Raw genomic sequence first — 21,855 nt, forward strand, 5'->3', positions numbered from 1 at the left:
GGGTCTGTAAATAAGCGGATAGATTGTATTATATGAACTCAGTTGTGTGAAATATCTTGAGAGGGTTGCAAATGTGTATAGAAAAGTTGGTGTTCAGTTTTTCAGATTGCTACAGCAAAAAAAAATAATTTAATTACTTGCCTAAGTAAAAACTTCTTGAGGAACCTTTTCAGAGTTGTCAAAATTAAACTTTTGGCTTTGTAATGTTAAACAAGATTTATGCGTTTTCTTTTAAGGTCATAAGTGATTTTTAATACTAAGCAGTTAGTAACTAAGGTTTTATTTAGTATGATTCATTCTATCATGTTTTTTTTTTTGGCTTAGTTTCTTCAGATCTTTAGACTGGGTGCCCTACGAATTTTAATGATGCGTTTCTTTGAAAGTGTGCCTCCCGTATGGTCCCATTCAAATTTAGTCTAGTTCTAACAATTTTTAGGCTTGTTTTTTTTCTATAGAATTATTATTATATAACTATAATAACTAATTATTTATTTCAGTTTATGCTTCGAGCACGCACACGCAGCGTTACAAAACAGACAACGCAGCGCGGCACCGCCTCCACCAGTTATAAGTACTGAGACATTGTTAAATCAATTGCAGCATTATATACGGTGAGTCTGTATTTGCCTAGGCTACCTAAAACCCAATCTTAATGAAGGAATTTCTTGCTTTTCTCAGTTTTAAATGTTATAGGTCACTACTATTCATATTTAAACTGTTGTTTAAAAGTTCATCGACGGATTACAACTTTATGTATAAACTAGCTGTGCCCCGCGGTTTCACCCGCGTAAGTCCGTATCGCGTAGGAATATCGGGATTAAAAGTTGCCTATATCTTATTTCAGTTGTCCAGCTGTCTACGTACCAAATTTCATTGCAATCGGTTCAGTAGTTTTTGTGTGAAAGACCAACAAACACACACACATCCTTACAAACTTTCGCATTTATAATATTAGTAGGATTAGTAGATCGTAGGATAACAAGGGTTAACCTTTACTTGCTAGAGATTTTAGATATAAGTAAGCGCCTCCTGAGATGACATTTTATTGGTACTTACGCAGCATAGACAAATATTGTACAAGCAAATTGTATTATTTATTTTTATAGCTTATGATATTGGTATAGATTAATATAACTGTATATACGCCCCTTCCCGTATAAGCGAAAATAAAAAGTTTAGAAATAGAGCCCACAAGCTGTACGTTATCTACCCGATTTTGATTTTCATTTTGACCTGTGAATGTGATTCTTTGACTTTGACCTTGACCCTGATCCTGACTTTTTTTCAACGTTGACCTTGACTTTAACTTTGACCTCGACTTTCAGGCCGGAACGTACCCGCACGACGTCTTGTGCGTCATCCGTGTCGGTAGTGAGCGATCCAGCTGACCACGAACCGATTACGCACGCCGTCGATCCGTTTAGTGAGTATTCTATATAATTACTAGCTGACTCGGCTAACGCCTCTGCCTCTCTCTAATATAATTAAAATAAGTGAAGTCCCATGTACTACTGTACTATACTGGGGTATGGGGCAGACGATATACATCTGTTTCACTGATCGAATTTCTTTTTGGACAAGTAGGTGATCACCCCTCTGTGTCCTGCTAGACAGAGGCGCGTTTGTGCGTCCCCATTGGGAATCGAATCCAGAACCCCTCGGTTCCACGCTCACGCGTTAACCACATAATCAAGGCGGCGTTATGTAAATAGAAAATAAATCTATACTAAAATATTATAAAGCTGAAGAGTTTGTTTGTTTGAACGCACTAAGCTGAGGAACTACTGGTCCGACATGAAAAATTCTTTCAGTGTTTGATAGCCCATTTATTGACGGAGGCTATAGGCTATATATGTACCACGGGCGAAGCCGGGACGGACCGCTAGTAAATAAATAAAATACAATCGTAACACACGACTAAAATTTTCAGAGGAAATCGAATCGACCGCCGTGAACGCGTCGGTGTGCCGCAGCGTCATGGAGTGCGCGGCGGCCAGCGACAGCGACGGCGACAGCGTGGAGGTCGCCGACGTGGATATCCTCGACCTGGACGAGAACGAGCCGGCGCCGTGCGAGGAGAGACCGCTCTGGTCGGTGTTCGGTTATTTATTACATAAAAATAACCTGATCCCCCCCCCACATTGAGAAGTTTCGTAACGAAAGTGATCTGACCTGATCCCCCCCCTCTCCCCCCTTCTCTTTTGCACGCGTTGAATCATTGATATGTCGCAAAGACAGTCAGAGTCATATGTTAAGACTGATACAAATATAGACAGAGTTAAATGGAGCGAGTGATATAAGGTAAGGTAAGGAAGAGACAGACACGAAGACGGACAGAGTTATATATAGAGAGTGATATAAGTAGTTAAGAATAGACAGACACTAAGTCCGTTATATAGAGTTGTAGAGACAGTCATATGTTAAGACACACAAAAACAGACAGAGTTTTTAAATAGAGAGAGAGAAACATAAAGTGCTAAGAAGAAACAGACAGAGTTATAAGAGTTTGTAATATAATTTCAGGCGTGCCGGCGTGTTCACGGCCGAGGAAGCAGTGCGCGAAGCGAGGGACGTGCTGAAGGCCTTGCAGACTGCGTATATAGGTCAGATGGGGCGGCTAAGGGTGTGCCTGCAGATGGCGAGGGCCCAGTATGTCAAGGGGCTGCGGGCTGAGAAGGAGTTGTACTGTGAGTTATTATCACAATGTATTTATTAGTCGTAATATTTCTGTTTTATAGCATCGAAATGGTTTATAAATGGTAAATTTTTAAATAATAGAAAAATTGCATTAGTCAAGTCACTCTAGTCCATCCTGTCTTTGGGCGTTGTATATACCTCCACTTCATAGTATAAAAAGCTTTTCGCTTTCTCTGTCCCTATGTGTTTGTATGTATGCTTAAATCTTGAAAACTGTGCAACGGATTTGATGAGGGTCGTTTTTTAATAGATAGACTAACTACTATTAAACCACTCCACATTGACGCGTGCGATGCCGCGGGCAAAAGCTAGTATTTAATAAATGTTAATATTGTTAGAAATTAAAGGGGGGCTGTGTTTAATATTAATTTGAACGAAATAAAAATGTACTGAGATTCTACGTAACTGCCCAAAAGCCAGTCACAAAAACTACTAAGAATTTCCTACTCCTACTAATATTTTAAACGCGAAAGTTTGTGAGTATGGATGGATGTATGTATGTATTAAACTACTGACCTCAACCGATTGCAATGAAATTTGGCACGTAGATGCTGGACAACGAAACTAACACATTTTTATCCCGATATTCCTACGGGACATAGACTTACGCGGGTGAAACCGGGGGGGCGCAGCTAGTATACAATAAATTCTCAAATAGTTGTGTTATAAATTGCAGGCAGCATAAACACGCAGGCCCGCAGCGGGCCGCCGACGGCGCGCGAGCGGCGGCAGCTGCGCAAGCTGAAGGCCTTCGCCGGGTACCACAAGAGGCACGGGGTGGACGCCGTGCTGGCGAGGAAACTGCATAAGAAGCGGGCTAAAGTGAGTTTTTTTTTTATAATTTTAAAATGCGATAGCGACTCGTCTTTCATGTGTCTATATCTCTGTATATATCCCTCTGCGTTTCTATTTGTCGGTCTATTTATCTCTCTCTTTCTCTCTCACACTCACTCTCTGTCTATCTCTATGTGTCCCTGATCTCTGAGTGACCATTGGTTGACCATATGTATACAAAAGTTGCTTGTTTGAAAATGATTTGCTTTGAAATAAAATGAAATGAAATGAAATATTCTTTATTGCACACAAAAACAATTAAATTAACAAAAAAATTGGAAATGGAAAGGAAAGGGCAAAGGGCGGCTTTATTGCTCAAAAGCAATTTCTTCCAAGCAACCCAAGTTAGGCGGAAGTAATAAAAAATTAAAGATTTGGAAGACAATTGGCTTTGCAATTCAACTAAGAATGGGAATATTCACCCAAACAGCTTTATATCAGAATCCTTTCTTAGCGGATGCCATTGTGACTGCATGCGAAATTTCAGCCCGTTTGGTGCAATTGGTACATATATATGGCATTGCTACTCGCAACTGGCCAGAGTATGTCTATTTTGACCTGAGAGCCAATTATGCTGTAAACAAAATATATGAACTTGGCGAGTGAGGTGACTTATAAACATCTCGATCCCTAGGGAATTTGCTTATTAATATATGTTGGAATGATGATGATGATGATGATGATGATGGTGGTGATGATGATGGTGATGGTGATGATGATGATGACTATGACTATGAAAAATTTTCAGGTGAACGAAATACCATCGAATCGAGGTAACCCGTCGCAGGGGCGCTGCACGTTCACGGAGGGCGGAGTTCGATGCTCGACGCACACGCTACCCGCCGCTAAACACTGTTTGCGGCACATACTGCACGATAGGCAACAGGTGATTCATCTAGATTCTAGATATTGACGGATTTTAAATGCGATTTGTTTCATTGTATGGATTGATCCGAGAGTCCTTTTATAGTAGTCGTTGTCAAAGTGGGTGATAACGCCCCATGGAAGGCCCTGGCGAGCAAGGAAGGGGTGGTGAGAGAACCAGAAAAAATTTAAGCCTGTATATATTATGTCATTGCCTAGCTTGATCCGGGGCTTTAAAGCAATAGTTTTCAAAGTGGGTGATAATGCCACCTTGTAAGTCCTGGAGGTCTAGTGGTAGTGGTGAGTGAACCAGAAACAATTAAAGCCTACTTTTTCCTAGTTCACATTTATTCTAGTTAAAACACAGGAACACAATATAATAAAGACACGAGTTGTGAGAAATGATTGAGAATCACGGGTTTTTTCAGGACAATTCAATAAGTTTATGAGTGTATCTTATTATCCTGGTTAGTATCGCCAGGATTAAATAATTTCCTTACGTAAACTCTGTATAATAGCAAGTGAGATGATTTGTTTTTTAGTCTTTTTATTATTTAATTTTATTTTTTATTTTTCAGGTGCTCTTCAAGCAATGTGGCGACCCCCGTGGCGGCGTGCCCTGCAGGGAGCCAGTGGCCAAGCTGCCGTTGCCTTCGACCACTTGCCGATACCACACTGGACCGCCGGCTTATACTACGTTTACATTGAAGGTATGTTTTTGGGTAAAAAGAGATTCAGGTTGTTAACAACGTTTTGTTGTGATTTTGTCTGTCATTCACTTTCGTAAAATAAGATCTACAGTATTTTACTAAATTTTGTATACAGTTTAAAATAAATGCATTCTAAAATAGATTTATTATTAGAAATAATAAAAAGAAAAGTGTGGTTAAACCATATTTAATAATATTGCTTTAGTCAATAAATTCTCCATTGAATTATAATTTTCTAAATGGCTATAAAAACATAATAATATTATACATACAAGCTTAAAACAGCTTGTTCTCAGTTGCATCAGGTTTAAGTCTTAAGCCAAGCTCATATCCAACATAGGAAAGGTGGCCTATCAAAAAACATTGGTTACTGCATACCATGGTTATGTTGTATCACTGCTGAGATACGGAATAATCTTTTGGGGAAATGCCACTAATATTAACAATTTATTTATAGCCCAAAAAAGTTGTATTCGATCAATATGTAACTTAAAGAATTCAGAGAGCTGGAGACCCTATTTTAAAAATTTACAATTATTAACATTGGCCTGTATATACATCTACGAAATAGCCCTCCATGTAAAACGCCATCCTGAATTATATACTAAAGTGTTGAGTGAACGAAATTATAATCAGCTCCAAGTTCGCTTCAACGTTAAAACGGCTCTGTACCAGAAAAGCGTATTTGTAATGGCAGCAATTATTTATAATAAATTACCACTGAACATAAGAAAATGCACCAGTCTGACGTCGTTTAAGAAATCTCGGTTTGATTATTTAACTGAAATGACATTCTACACACTTAACGAATATTTTGACCAATCATAAATAAATAACAGACTGAACTAAATACAATGACACATATCTATTAAATTTTAATATGGGCAATAAAATTACACATCGTGCCTTTGTTATTTTGTGCTTGGTATAAACAAAAATATATATAAATATGATTATTAATTTATTATTTATGTAAAAATTGACAATTGTACGCCATATGGCAGAATACAGTAGAACTTAATATAATGTAATACCATCCTAATAACCTGTGAATCACAATAAATCATTTTGAATTGAAATTTGAAACATAAAACAAGTTAATTTCTTGTTTAAAAACACTCATAGATCTTGCATAAACATTACTTATACCAAGGTAGTAGCTTAGATATCTAAATTGTATAAGATTTTTCATTAAATTACAACTTTATATTACAGAAGGACGAATCTAGCTGCGATGAAGACTCCCACTCATCATCAGACTCTGACGCGGATGAAATGTCTCCGGAGAAGGTGGAACCGACCATCATGCAGGAGGTCGCGGCGTATGAATGACAAATGGACTATCCATATGATGTATGGAACTTGTGATATTGACTGATGTGATGTGAAAAATTGTGTAAAACAGTGAATATTAGTGAATTGAATGAAAATTTAATGTGTGAGACAAAAGAAGCATGCATTTAGAATAGTGGGTAAGCTCAGTTGTAGTATGCTAATATTAAATTAATTAATTAATTAGGAATCGCCTTTTAAAGACCTATTGTATTTAAACATTTAATGCTCTTAATATATATAGGCCATATTCTGGGTGTGTTTCTTAACGTAACATCTGTCAGTAGATTTAGTAATTTTCTTTTTTGAGACCTGAGGCATGAAGTTCACACAAACACTAGGTGTTTATGATGTTTTATAAATATTGTTTATTGATAGTAGTAGTAAGATCATTTTTACTAACTTTACAAAGCGTAGCCCTTAAAACCTTAAAACGGGAATGTTTTTCTACATATAAAACAAATTTTTGGTATCAAACATAACAACAAATCAAATTTACAAGCTAAAAAACACTTCCCGCTATCATTTATTAGCCCAACTTATTCATAATGTTATTTCTAGAATGTGAGTGTGTTGTTGATAGAAATGTTTAAAAGATGTGTGTTCTGAATTAATAATCTTAATTTATTTTTGGTTGGAATTCAGAACACTTGTTAGTATATACTTAATGATCAATCTAAGAAATTCATCATCTGAAAAAGCAGAATGTACATGGAGCTTAGTGATATTCCATTTTAACTCAGTCTGTCTGAATTGATAATGTTAATTCAGATTATGAATCCAGAGCGCCATCTGGAAATATGAGGCTTAAACAATATTAAAATTATAACAACTTAATGTAAGATTTGTAAATGAGTTAAATTTGTTAAATATCTGACACAGCTCCAAAACTTAAGATCTAAGATCCCATGTAAGGTTAAACTCTACCCGTCTAGTTATTGAATGAATTTCTTATAATAGCATTAACTTTTTTTCCTCTGAAAATTTATCAATGGGGTACCAAAGGCAAAAAATTAATATGAATGTAATAATATTTTTTATTAATTTCTATGAGAATGTAATAAGTTTTATTGTATTAAATTTTTGTACCAACAGAGGTGAGACAAATTGTCCCATCTCAGCAATCGAATTGAAACTCTTTTTTTAATTTTTTGTGTGTATAAGAGACATCCCTATGCAGAAACATTTTTCGAGTGTAGTATTTTCTGTTCTACTGTAATTATAATGGTTTAGTTCCACAAAGGTTTTTGACTATGGAGGGTTACTATTGTGTGGATTAATACTTCAGTCTTCAGTTACATAGTGCTTTAATACTTCAGTCTTAAAGCAGTACTAATTCTAGTGTTTAAAGTGTGTCTAGTGTTAAAATTTGATGTCCTAGATGTCCTTTATGGTAGCTTTGTCCTTTTCCCACACTGGAATTAGTATTGCTGTAAAATGTCATGGTAACTCACCATTTCCTCTTCTAATCTGGGGCAGGTAAAAAAAAATTATACAGATAGTCTCATACTTTAAGTAATGAGTAAAGTATATATTGTGAAAATGTGAGTAAAGAATAGTTTTATTTAAGAGAATATTACTGTAAATGTTAAATGGCTTTTGCACAAATCAATTTATGTAATTTATTTGCCATTTGCTTACCAAAGTATTGTTGTGTAATGTTAAATAAATGATCTGAAATATTAATTTTCTCTTTATTAGAACTCCTTCAAAAAAAAAAAAATGTTTTTAAACGGATATAACATTTATATGTATTGGTTTTAAGCATATAAATCTACGAAATTTGACGAGGCTTCTCGATCTCGGATTGAGAGGCCCCTGTTTTAATTCCCGATGATGTTTAAAAAAAATGTTCCGTTTTAAAATAAAAATAATAAATCTAGCATGGTTTCAACTATCTACTTGGTCTTACAGAGAATTCAATCAGGTGAACAAATGTGAATATGTGTACCTATGACTGGTTTACACAGACAGTTTTTTATTAGGTTTACAATTTATTATAATGTAATAAGTGCAAGCTGAGATTTAACCAACCAATCCCACTATAAATAATATTATAGATGTGAAAGTTTATTTGTTTGGATGTTTGTCCATCCATCACGCTGAAACTACTTTTTGATGAAATTTGGTACGGAACGGATTTTGATGAAATTTGGTATACAGTCAGCTTAGACTTACATAGACTTGGGTGTTAAGACTTTTTATACCCATTAAATTTTAACTTGGGATAAAACAGGAATCTTGATATCCGGGTGGAACCAGGATGTGTCTTGTAATCAATACAGTCATCAAAATATTGTAATTTGTCAGTTTGTAACACATCTTAGATGATTCTGAACTGAAATTGTGTCGTATGCTTATCTGAAGTTTTCTCGTGAAACTGAAATAACATCAAACAAAATAAAAAGCAACCCTAACATATAATATTATGTACATTATTTGCCTTGCATTTTCATTTGGTGAACGGATCACCAATATCGTCATTAAGTATATGGATTTTTAGGTAATTAAATAAACCAACAACATTAAAATAAACACATTTATTAACCTATATTTTACGCTATTTATAAAAATAATTCGATAAACTTAAATCTATTAATACTTTTATATTTAATACATTGATATAAATAGGAAATTACGTTTTGAAATATCTCATAGAACAAAGCTACTTTAATTAATTCACCTCATAGAAACCCATGGGAATGTTTACTAAAAAGATGCGAATATTTTAAATTATTAATAATAACTATTCAGGTCAATCACTTGCGCGCAAACATTCGTGCAATGTATAAATGTTTTATAGTGGAAAAAACATTTGAAAAGTATGGGTTTGCGAATAAAGGAATTAAATTGTCATTGTACAAATAATCTTATATAATTTCTAGCTAAGTATTTACAGTTATAGATTTATTGGAATGAATTTAAATGCTAATACTAGTTTGGATTGAAAAATAAAACTTTGATGGACTTACATTCGCAGAGTACTTTCTATTTTTAAATTACATCTAATAAATAAAATCAAGATGATAAAAATTCATTTCAAAGTTGCATAGGACCCAATACAGTTGATTATGTTATTAAAAAAGTGAAGAGGCCATATGCTCCATTAATTTCAGAAGTCACAGAAATGTATAATCTATATTAAATAAATAATTATTTGTAATAACTACTTCTAATAAGTTAATTTGATGAAAATGATGAGATTTCAAATAATTAAATTTTAATTTGGGAAAATTTGTGAGTCACCATAAATTAGTAAAATGTAGAGAAAAAAACAAAACATCATAAATAAAAATATATTTAACTTATTAAAGAATTACATCAGTCGTTTTAATTATAATGTTTGAGATTTGATACATCATAAAACCAGTAAAACACATAAAAATATATAATTTATTTTAATATACAGTAACTGGACAGAGAATGAAGAAATAAATTAAATATCAAATTGATATGGCAAGAAGGATTGCATGTATAAAAAGTTGGCAAGAATAGATTTTTTTGTGTCTAAGTGACATTTAATAGTGTATGTCCATTTTCACATTAAAATGTTACTATATTATAAATGTACCTCGAACAATAATAATAAAAATAAAAATTAATAGATTTAAAATTTATTTACATTCTAGCTCATTATAAAGTCAAAATATAAGCAGATGCAGCAGGCAAAAAAATTCACAAAAATCTCATAAATTTTGTACATTTCTACTCTTAAATATTGATATATTCAGGTATTGTGTACGGTTTATACATTATTCTATACAAATACGTTTTACATTACATAAATATCTGTTTCTAAACTTAATAACAACACCTCAGACATTACAATTTTCATTGAACCAACGTTCAAAAGTAATTTACTTCTTCTTTTTCATTTGTTTCTGCTTTTTCTTCTCTTCTCGTTTCTTCTCCTTCTCCTTTATCGATTTGTATAATTTGTAGCCGAAGAATACTGAAAACAAGATATTTTTTTAATTATTAATAAGTAGTAATGTGTGTACGTTTGTTTTTATTATATAATGCTTGAACCGTTTTTGATGAATCTTGTTACATAGTTTGAAACCTAGGCAAAAGGCATAGGCTTCGTTTTGACTCGTCCGGTTTTGGCCGGCGCGCGATGTGGAAACGCTCAGTACGGGGTGCGGCAGACTTATACAGGTCGTGACAACATCTTATCCGGATAAATAATAACCAGCTTCCGTGGCACTTAAGCGGCTCGACTGAACACAGTGGGGTTTTTGTCGGAAGGAATCCAACATAACCCACGGCTTCTTCCCCGGGGGCCGTGAGAATTTATGCAAGACTTTCCCCAGTGGAGAAGAAAGGGGGGACAACGTGGCAGGTCATGCTACCCACGTTTTGAGTTACATTTCAGGTAATCGCGTCTGTAGGCTCGTAACTCTTTTATATCCCGACCTCGTTTTATCGCTATCGATACCTATGTATAGGAAATACCACACCCCCACAAAAAACCGGCGTTAAATATTGTGTTTCGTACGGTAAGTGGGGGAGCCGGAGGAAAAGGATATGCCTTTTCCTTACCCTTACCAGTCCTTTAGGAAAAAAGGTATTCCTCTAATCAATACTTTCCTAATCCCTTCCCAATTAAATTCGGCAATCCATTTGTAGAGGCGAAAGGTCTGCTATTGACCTTACGCCTCTGCAAATGTTCATGTGCGGTGGTAGCGCTTACCATTAGCTCCATTGCCGCCTATGACATAAAAAAACCTATTATTACATATATGTTTGGAGGTACACAATGCCTTTTCAAATGGTGAAATAAGAAATACTTATTTCACTATCTGAAAAGGCATTATTCTATATATATCTAATATTTATAAAAGATCCGTTGTAATAAATAATTCTTTCAAATCTTTCAAGCTTATTTTAATTTCATATCTGGTGATAGAGTACCTACGTAATACTTATAAGATAATCAGTGTTTTACATTACTAAGCACGTGTCATGCTCTGCATACATACATATATTTATTAAATTCAAATACAGCAACACAAGAAAAATAATATTAATTAAAAGACCAAATACTGAGGTAATTATTGGAATTCTTCTCCCGATATTTCTGGACTGGTGGTGCCTAATTTTGAAGTTTCTGATTCATCTATGCGGAGTTGAATACGTTTAAAAAAAATAAGTGCGAGTTAGACTCGCGTCAATAAGGGTTCCGTAAAAATCAGCTAAAAAGCAACTGCAGAAATAGTCAAAACATCCAATTTTTGACCGTGCCAATCATATTTAACCTCTGCTATAGCGTCAACAGATATACATCATCCCTGAGAACTTCAACTGTGTAACGCGGTTCCATATGTACAGCCTATTGACAGACGGACGGATAGATAGACAGAGAAGTCTTAGTTAGTCCTATTCACCAAAACGTGATTAGGGTTTTGATTAGCCCTTTTGGGTTCGGAACCCTAATCAATACTTGCCAGATGCCCAGAGACCTATATTCAACAATGTTATAATTCATTCTAGCAATATGTATGCCAACCAACTAGCTTAATCACCTGTTTAATTAAGAGCCTAGCCTCTTTATTAAATGTGCTTCAACGACCTAAACCTAGCCATTTAATGAACTGCATGCCTGCGACATAAACAAATGACATTAGATATAATCATACCAAGGACCAAAAATATCAACAGGCCAGCAACCAAAACGGGGACGTAAGATGCTCCATCTTCAGCATTATAGACATTGTCCCTCAATTTCATAGACAGTTTCGTAGCCAGCGCTTCTTTCAGCTGATTGACGAACATCTCCTTATCTACGTCGTCCATATTGTTATAACGTTCCAGAACATTCTGGATCTTCTCCCTGATCTCCTCGGATTGTTCATCGCTGGGGGATGTGGCTACAATCTGTTGCAGCATCGACACCACGTCGGAATTTTTCACCGCCTCCGTGACCACTTCGCCTATCTTCTGCTCTGTGTCCATTATCTTCGTGGAAAGATGTATTTTTAAGGTTGGTTTTTCGTAATTTTTAGTATGATTTGAATATATATGACGGTATTTACATTAGCGGTATAAATAACGAACAATAGAGTTAATAAAAAATAAATAAGGTTTTGGTTAATAGTTTGATTTGATATAAACTTTTATTTTCAATGTATTTTTAGAGAGTCTGCTTTTCAAAGAAGGAAAAGAATCATGATTTAATCATTTCATTTAATTTTCCATGAACTTTATTGTATCTTTAATAATAATTTATACTGAAAGCTACTTTTGTATTTGTATAGATTAATTTAGAACATTTTAACCTTTACCATTAACAATGCACTTTAAAATTGTAGCAATTATCAAAACTTATTACAGTACTAGAATAACTCGTGTGTCTGATTATAATTCCATGACATAAGAATAGTTGATATTTCATTTGGCTTTATATCAATAACGTGCCAATTTGCAACATTGTCCTATCGTTTATTTTTAACCGTATTCTTATAAGTTTGTAACCGACTTCAAAAACGAGAGGGCTTCTAAATGAGACTGTATTTTTTATGTATGTCACCTCAGAACTTTCGACTGTGAACCGTTGACGATTCTTATTTATCCTAAAAAAAGGTTTTTTAGAACTTTCAATTCATTTAAATGTTTTTTTCTCTAAAATATTTATGAAGTGAAGCCTCTGTGAAGTGAGACGATTGCGAATCTGTGAATTCAATCTTGAACATATTGTATTATAAGCTCTGTGCTTTTTAATTCACTTAAAAATAACTAGACATTTTTTTATTTCATTTCTGCATATTTTTCATTTACTCTATTAACCAAATTTATATTTAATATTTCATCATGTAATTACCGTCATTCTTTTCATGAACCAAACACGTATAGACTCATAAATAATGAATACTCAAATATATTCCAGTTACCTTTAAATTTCTGTATCAAACTGTATCACGCAAAAAAACTATAATTCATTTATTTCATTGTAACACTTTGATTATATATAAAAGAAAATGAAAAAAAAAAAAGAAATAAATGCTCATCTATATAACGAGTGACGACACTTGTTTTATATTTATATTTATAAGAACACTATATTATAATTTAAAATGGGGCTCGATCGCACACGGATTATCGCAAAAAAACTATCAATATAAATGGAGCTTTATCTTATTAAAAAAAAAACGCACATCAAAACAACATAATATCATCGACGTTTAATATAATTTTATCACACTCACCGCGGCACCTACACCTTTAGATAACTAAATAATAATAAACTAAGATACGTATTGCAAGTATAATATAAACTTGATTACGTTACTGATAGTGGACAATGTCAAATGAGAAATTAGTATTATTTTTCGTACAGTTTAATATTAATATTGCGTTTTTATTCATGTTTACAATACTTTTATATGTTCTATCTTGCATTGTGGCGAGTTTTTAAAAAATCGTACATTTAAATCAGCGCCATCTAGTATGTACTGCATAAAGCTGGCAACTGTTAAAAAGTTAAAATATCATAATTTAAATACTTTATGTCATTATGTGCTAATCAAATGATGTGAGTTTGTAGTTGAATCTTATAAACAAAGAATCTCGAGTAATTAAATCTTGGCATTTTTTTTATTTATCATTTTTTATGTAGCAATGATTGTTAATAATAAATTTTGCATATATTGATATTTGTAATAACTGATAATAGGTAAGTAATTGTAGTTATAATAAATAAAACACAAAAAATAATTAGGGAAAAGAAGTGGGCACCTACCTTGCAAAATCAAATTAATTTGTATTCGTTTTTAAAGAAGCATACACAACATAATACACTGAACTTCATTGAATACCGATGTACCCAAAAACTTAAACTTCATTATGCATATAGCAAAACTTCTAATAGTATTTTAATTTCACAGAACAGTTAATGAATAATTAAATATCTACATTGCCCTTTTTTAAAATGAAACCAAATCAAGCATCTGTGGCGCCAAGTGTTCTATTTACAGAAATAATTCAATCTGTTGCGGTGGAAATCCTGCATCGCGCTTGTGGAGTTTTTTTTATTACAGCCATTAGACCCTTTAAATGACTAAGTCAAAGCTACCTAGCTCTAAATAAGAAATTGTTTTCCCTTGGTTGGCAATTTTGTGCTAAATTGACTTATAATTGATGATATTTGGGATTTATATGCAATGATTCAACGATGAAAAAAAATTATAAAAAAACTATCAGCAGAGTTCTTGAAATTAGCATCTTCAAACAAACACTTCATCTTTATATTGTTAGTATATATGATGTGTGTGTAGACAAGACTTGGTGAAATGTTTTGGCTTACCAATTTTTTCGTGATTTCGAAATTATATGGAAATAGATAAGCAACTCGATAACTGAATGGGAACATCACGCCTATCCTTGTTGATATCGATATATTGATAATGCTTATACGAGAGTCGTCAGATTACCTAATTTTGGACACCTGAATTGAAAATAGGAACAAAATACATCAAACTCTAGCAGTCTATAATCATATCATTCAGGAACTTTTTCTCAAGAATGTTTCGAAAGGCCGAATGAGATGAATAATAATGATTGGTGATTGGTTTAAATTGATTTAATCTGCCCATTATCTACATGACTGCACCACCACTGCTCAAAAAACCAGGTGGGAAACCAGCATGTCGAAGAATCAAAAGTTCGACAACATGTGACATCTGCCAACCCGCACTTAGCCAGCGTGGTGGATTATAGCCTGTACCCTAAATAGGAAAGCTGCGTCTCTGCAGTGAGAACAGAGATAGGCTGATGATGATGATGATGATGATAATAAGTAAAAGTACTCCACTACGACCATGGATCACTAAAAGGACGATATGGATTTAAAGAAGAAACCTAATATTTTTCATTCGGTTGTATCTAAAATAATATATTTATGAAGCCACGAATACAGTTTTGTATTTATAGCGAAAGTAGCTTTTAAATGTATTTACTATTAAAATATAAAATCATGTTTTCGATATAGTGAATATAGGATAAAACTACTTTACATGTTCCATTTCTATAGATTGACGTCATAATTAGTATTTACACAGGATTGTTATATGTACATGTATACCATCATTATATCTTATCCAAATAGCTTAAAGCCGTATTAAAACTATAACTTCCACATAACATTTTATATGAGATAGTGTTTCCTGGCCGAATTACTACGCCAGTGAGTTCCAATTAACCCTGGTCATTAACGTAAGAGATCTTATATTTTATTGATCAAGTATGATCGCAAAGACAAGAAATATGGAACAAACTCACACTCACTCAATCGACGAGCTCTCATAGTTAGATGCACAGAACTGATAAGAGGTTAGAAAAGAAATAGTTGCTGTTTTGTTTCAGAATGATTATTGACGCTTTTCTCCCAATATTTAACTCCAACACATTTGTCAATCCCGACTGAATCACAATGAACGCTCTACAATGCGCGACCGTTCGCTTATTACAAGATGGTTTTCATACATTGCAAGCAATATATAATTTTCAATCTGATTTCTCGACTGTGTCGTTCTGTCATATATAAAAATGCTCATATTGCGAGCTTTTTCAAATATGAGCGGTGCGCCTTCCTCGCCCACTGCTATGATCTGTTCTGTGGTTAGATAGTATATAGAAATACCACATAGAGTAACAAAGTCTATCAGATACCTAATCCCAAAGAAATACACCACAAAGCAAACAACAAATCCATACCAACTAGAACGATGACCACGAAAATGATCACCGCTGCATACATCAGCTGTTCCTTCACAGCTCCTGTCAAAGCTTCCTCCACCTGGCTGAGATCTGGCGGATTGTTCCGCAGATGCGTCTCCAGTTTCTTCGTCAGCAATTGTTTTACATACGCCATAAATACTTCTTTCTCGCCATCAGACATCGAGCTGAACTGCGTCATAATGCTGGTCAATCTCTCCTTGATTTCGCCCTGGGCATTCTCTGAGGCCGCGAGGTTCTGTAGCAATGACATAACATCCACATTCTGCATGGATTCCGATAGCTTCTCTGTCACGAAGTTCTTGATATTCAATGGATCGTCCGCCATGTTTGATATCTACCGAGGAAGTGAATTAGTCAATATATAGTCTCCGAGTGATGTGAAGTGTAAGCTCTGGGGTGTCTGTTCATCACAGATTTCCAACATGAATTGTCTGACTTTGCTAGGACAGCCTCTTATGCAAGTGACATTCGTGAGAGATTGTCCCACATAGAGGACAAAAGCTATTGGGTAATAGCACCTAGGCTACTATAATTGTCATCATTAAAGTATAATTACACATTCTATACATTTGTTTATACAAATACAGTGTCCCTTAATAGTAACGAGATGAGTTTTTGAAAATATAACAATAGAAAGCGAAAATACTATTCACAACAATTTTATTAATACTTACCACACTTTACAAACACACGCGCTACAATCAAAACCTAATCAAAGATTAATTAAATGTAATCAATTAATTGCTGCTACTAGATAATATTATTTGTCAAGATAAGAAATTTGTTAAGAAATAAAACAAATAATAATAGTTATAAGATTGTGTAGACGAAGACGGTAAAGTTTTTTCTAACACGTGCTTCTTTAACTGCGTTCTTGTCGTGTCGGCATTATGTATTTGAGTCTCGAGCATTGGGGCATTGGAGGAAAAATTATAGTTCTGTCTAGTTTGGCCCTTCATGGCATTCTTTCTTGAGTCGCCCTGTGTTTCAGCCTGACCTGTTGTTCCGTTGGTACTGCCCCTATCGACACTGCACGGCCTATCTCTGTCACGTAATCGAAGTAGCAATTGAAAATCAATGCGACATCCATAAACATGTATTTTTTCTATTCTTTCAAAAAATTCTCATTTATAAAGCATTTCAATGCTATAAAACTAAAAATTAATTTTAACAAAGGCCGCGTTCCATCGATACAATATTGTAATCATTGAAATAATGTTTCGTATTGGTTGTGATGGTTCTTAATCATCTCAATTGATGGCGTGGGGTGTTAGGCACATGAAACCGAAAGAGTAGAAGAAATTCGTTTACTGTGGCAGGATCACAGGTGGCCGAGAGGCTAGGCGTTGCTACGGTTAGGCAAGATACGCAGGTTCGAATCCTGCCTCGTGATCAAATTTTTTCTATTCTTTCAAAAATTTCTCATGTATATGTGTTTCAAGTATAATTCATCAAATTACGTTTTAATACTAGTCAATAGGGGCTAGAATATTCTATCATACTATAATGATAACATCCATGATTTTCACAAATCTGAGCTTTAACAGACTATTTTATAAATCTTCTTTCTGCTCGCTGACAATGGACCGATTTCAAGAATTCTTGCACTGTTGGATTTGAAAGTCATAAAAGTAAAGTCCCGCGTCTCCTAGTGGGGTATGGGGCAGATGATGAACATCTGTTTCACTGGTCGATTTTCTCTACGGACAAGTAGGTGATCAGCCTTCTGTGTCCTGCCAGACCGAGATATTTTTTTTGTGCGTCCCCACCGGGAATTGAAGCCAGGACTCCTCGGTACTACGCTCATGCGTTAACCACTGTATCAAGGAGGCGGTCAATTTGAAAGTCATGCCCGAGTGCAAAAGGCTATATACGTACTACGGTCGAACAAGCAGTTATAAATAAAATCAACACAGAGACGTAGGTATATTGAGATGTTAGTAGCAAGGAGAAATAGCCAGTCTCTATCATACACGTAATACAATTCCTTATCAATGTTATAGGAATTCGGTTTTCGTGAAGATAATGCGACTTGAGCTTATCTCGCTGAAACAATTCCTTCATAATTAACTTATATAACGCAAATATTTCATTCAATAATTATATATACAGGGTGTCCTGCATGTGGCGTACCCGTATAACTCAATGGCATTTATATTTATTTATTTAAAATCCTTTATTGTACAAATTTAGAAAGAAACAACAAGAGCACACTAAACAGAAAAAAAGACATTGATTGTACAAGAGGCGGCCTTATTGCTTAACAACAATCTCTGCCAGGCAACCTAGTAGGAAAGGAAATGTACGAAGTTCTGGGATAGTGCAAAAGCAAAAGAAAAATATTATAGTTTAATATATATATATATATATATATATATATATATATATATATATATATATATATATATATATATATATATATATATATATATATATATATATATATATATATATATATATATATATATATATATATATATATATATAGCATATGCGGATCACTGTTTTTTTATAGAAATATTACAGATAAAAAGTAGCTTTTATACAACACACATTGAGATATAAACTATATTTAAAAACTTATCGCAAAACTATTTCATTCCCGTGAAACGAAATGTGAATGAAACCATAGTACATATTGTCGTTCAGAAACGGGCCCACATATGTATAGTCGGTGATCATGTAATTTTAATGTTATGTCCTACTATTATTATAAATGCGAAAGTTTGTATGTGTATGTGATTTTTTTTACTTTTTCACGCAAAAACTACTGAACCGATGGCAATGAAATTTGGCATGTAGATAGCTGGACAATTGGAATAACACATAGGCAACTTTTTAGCCCCGATATTCCTACGGGATATGAACTTACGCGGGTATAGGCGCGGGGCGCAGCTAGTTATACATATAGGTAACTTGCTTTCCCCCTGCGAGCCCAAAGGAAATTCCCATTGGATTGAGATGTTTCTCCGTGGTTAAAGATAGCCTATGTCACTCTCTAGCCTCCCATCTATCTTCAGGCACAATCTTATGCGCTGCGCCGGGAAAGACAAACAAATAGCCTTTCGCATTAATAATATTATTTAGATTTTATTATATAACATTACAGTGTATGTCAAAACTTCGTTATCTAGAAATTGTGGGTCACAAGGCCGAGGGCATATTGCAGTTTCGTCTGCGTATCTTATCACATAAGTTGTGCATTTGAAACAACTTTCGAAGTATGAAGATTACATTAAAAGTTGAATAATTCACTATTCCACCTATATTCGTTTGGGACACAGGAGGCATCCGTTTTCACATAAAAAGAGTCTTAGACAACAAACCCAAAATAATACAGTCGAACTGATAATCTTGTCTTGAATTCGGTCAAAAACTGAAATTCTATAAGCGAAACCAGGTCACAATTATGACAAATCGAATAAAAAACTGCAGGAAAATGATAACCATACGATAATAATATGACCATGACGTTTTTATACGATAAAAGTCCCCTTTTAGAGCCATCAACAAAAATATGTCGAGGGCCTAAATAAACATATAATAAAATAGGATTATATTTTCGAAAGTTCCAGAAAACGAAGTCAATCAATGGAATTGAAATATTTCATAAGTTAATTATTTACAGTTTAAATTAATGATGAGTTTCATTAACACAATTTCTTAAACATATGGTGTAAAAATATGTTTGTCAGCCTTTCACGTCATAACGATGCGGTTTTTACATTATTTCTTTGCACTACAGAAACCGCTGTGTAAAGCTTGATTCGATGAATTATAATTTCTTGTGAACACTGTCATTCTGATTTGTTGACCGTTTGAAAAAAGAGTCAAGGGTTGCTAATTCATATTTGATAATAGAAAACTTGACTTACGCATCACAAAGAATATGAGGAACACAAAAACCACCCCTAACACCGTCCCGTAAGCGCCAAAAACCTGTGGCACGTCGCCGGTCAGCATGCTGCGCAAACTCTCGCGCACTTCTTCGTCTATTTCAGCTGAATTCAACATGTCTAACAATTCCTTTTTTGACGGTGGTGTGTCTGAATCAAGCATGTCGCTTATTCTTTGTAAATCTTCATTAACCACCTCGCCTTCCATTTTTGAATTTTATTTATTTTTTAATTCTTAAAAGAGTCCACGGCGTAATAAGGTTGGTATTATAATGACATGTTGATAATTGGGTTGGCTTAGTGTGGAGTGCAGAGTATAAGATTTCGCGATTGATTATTTTTCAAATTGTTTAGTAAAGACTTCTTTAGCTTATTATTGACGTTTGATACCAATTCCACAGATAATACTATAGATAAATTGATACTGGTCAATAACAATAAATTGCTTTATTTACTTTAATATCTAAAATGATATATTAGTAATATTTAATGTGAGGTTTTATTTTATAAACAGTGTGTCCAATCAAAATAAAATTATTATGATAGTAATAATGGTATCGCTACCTCTTATATTTTAGACCAGTATTAAAAAATATGTCAAAAGTAAGCCAACTGTTCAATTAAAATAAAATATTAAATACATATTCACATTTGCATTTTAGAAATTCATTTTGAATATACGACTTTGAAAATTAAATAGCCATCAACGGTTAAAGTTGTAGATGTACAATAATAATATAATGCCATTGACTATAGAGTTTGTTTATACTTGCTTAGCTCAGGAAGTACCATTTCAAAAATTCTTTTACTATTGGATCTAGTTTATCTAGATCCTTTTTTTTAGCGGTACTGTGGAACACGTCATTATTACACTTTTTTGCTATTATTTTTTTATTATTATTAATTCATCTGTGTTTTGCGTTTCGTGTCACATTGTCTCCAAATAAACGTATTTTCTTTCTTTCTATCTTTGATTTGTACATGACTCCTAAGAGCTTTAGGCTATTGTAGTGTATTACCATAAGTTAGTATATAAAAGTACTAGCTGCGCCCCACGGTTTCACCCACGTAAGTCCGTATCCCGTAGACATATCGGGATAAAAAGTTGCCTGCGAAAGTTTGTAAGGAAGTGTGTGTGTTTGTTGCTCTTTCACGCAAAAACTACTAAACCGATTGCAATGAAATTTGTTACGTAAACAGCTGGATAACTGAAATAACATAAAGACAATTTTTTATCCCGATATTCCTACGGGATACGGAGTTACGCGGGTGAAACCGCGGAGTGCAGCTAGTTTATAATATTAGTAGGATTCTAAGTAACAGATAATGGATCATATCTCATCTGCTTAAAGAATTAGAAAAAAAGCCTGCATGAATAAGTACTTACTCCATAAATTGTTCAAATATTTAAAAATTGCAAATGCTTTTTAGCTAATAATCATATCATTTGAACTGTGTTTTTAATGTCTTCGTCAGCATTGGAGCTAGAAGGTTGCCTAACGGTAAGCGCTACCACCCATGAACATCTCTATTTCGTAATATTATAATAAAGGATTTATTATTAAAGTCTTTTTATTTGCAGACCTTAATAATAAATCCAAATTTCACTTATTATATAAAAGAGTGACAAGATCTACCCTATTTGGTAAAAGCCGCCACCATTTTCTCCATAACTATCTTCTTGCCCGACTCTGCCCAGTCATTTCCTGCTATGTCATGGGCCTTCCAAAATGCCTTCGTCATTGTGTCATTAATTCTTTTTGTTACTCACTTCTTTTTCTTGTTTG

At 34.0% G+C, this 21,855-nt stretch overlaps 2 protein-coding genes across 2 annotated transcripts in view; one reads left to right on the plus strand and one right to left on the minus strand.

Annotated features, from left to right (window-relative positions):
• LOC119836507 (KAT8 regulatory NSL complex subunit 2) overlaps positions 1–8,123 on the plus strand; it is a 10,351-nt gene extending 2,228 nt beyond the window's left edge. The window contains exons 5-12 of the mRNA XM_038361869.1: positions 498–611; positions 1,326–1,423; positions 1,931–2,090; positions 2,524–2,687; positions 3,374–3,519; positions 4,280–4,417; positions 4,974–5,105; positions 6,321–8,123. Of these exons, the coding sequence (XP_038217797.1) occupies positions 498–611; positions 1,326–1,423; positions 1,931–2,090; positions 2,524–2,687; positions 3,374–3,519; positions 4,280–4,417; positions 4,974–5,105; positions 6,321–6,437 (1,069 nt within the window). The 3' untranslated portion in view covers positions 6,438–8,123. The remainder of the gene's footprint in view (positions 1–497; positions 612–1,325; positions 1,424–1,930; positions 2,091–2,523; positions 2,688–3,373; positions 3,520–4,279; positions 4,418–4,973; positions 5,106–6,320) is intronic.
• A 2,007-nt stretch (positions 8,124–10,130) lies between these two features.
• Positions 10,131–20,404, minus strand: LOC119836529. Its single transcript, XM_038361904.1, has 2 exons — positions 20,048–20,404; positions 10,131–10,389 (listed from the first exon to the last, which is right to left on the minus strand). Exons 1-2 carry the CDS (start codon positions 20,274–20,276, stop codon positions 10,295–10,297), a joined length of 324 nt encoding a protein of 107 aa, XP_038217832.1. The 5' UTR covers positions 20,277–20,404; the 3' UTR covers positions 10,131–10,294.
• Positions 20,405–21,855: the final 1,451 nt, after the last annotated feature.

The sequence above is a fragment of the Zerene cesonia genome, chromosome 24 (assembly GCF_012273895.1).
Source record: "Zerene cesonia ecotype Mississippi chromosome 24, Zerene_cesonia_1.1, whole genome shotgun sequence".
Classification (NCBI taxonomy): domain Eukaryota; kingdom Metazoa; phylum Arthropoda; class Insecta; order Lepidoptera; family Pieridae; genus Zerene; species Zerene cesonia.

Bases quoted from the DNA above. Each gene is read 5' to 3' on its own strand.
- LOC119836529 (XM_038361904.1), bottom strand. From the start codon at position 20,276: ATGGAAGGCGAGGTGGTTAATGAAGATTTACAAAGAATAAGCGACATG. The intron at 10,390-20,047 runs GTAAGTCAAGTT...TCTTGTTTTCAG, and splicing joins CCTCATATTCTTTGTGATGC to TATTCTTCGGCTACAAATTA.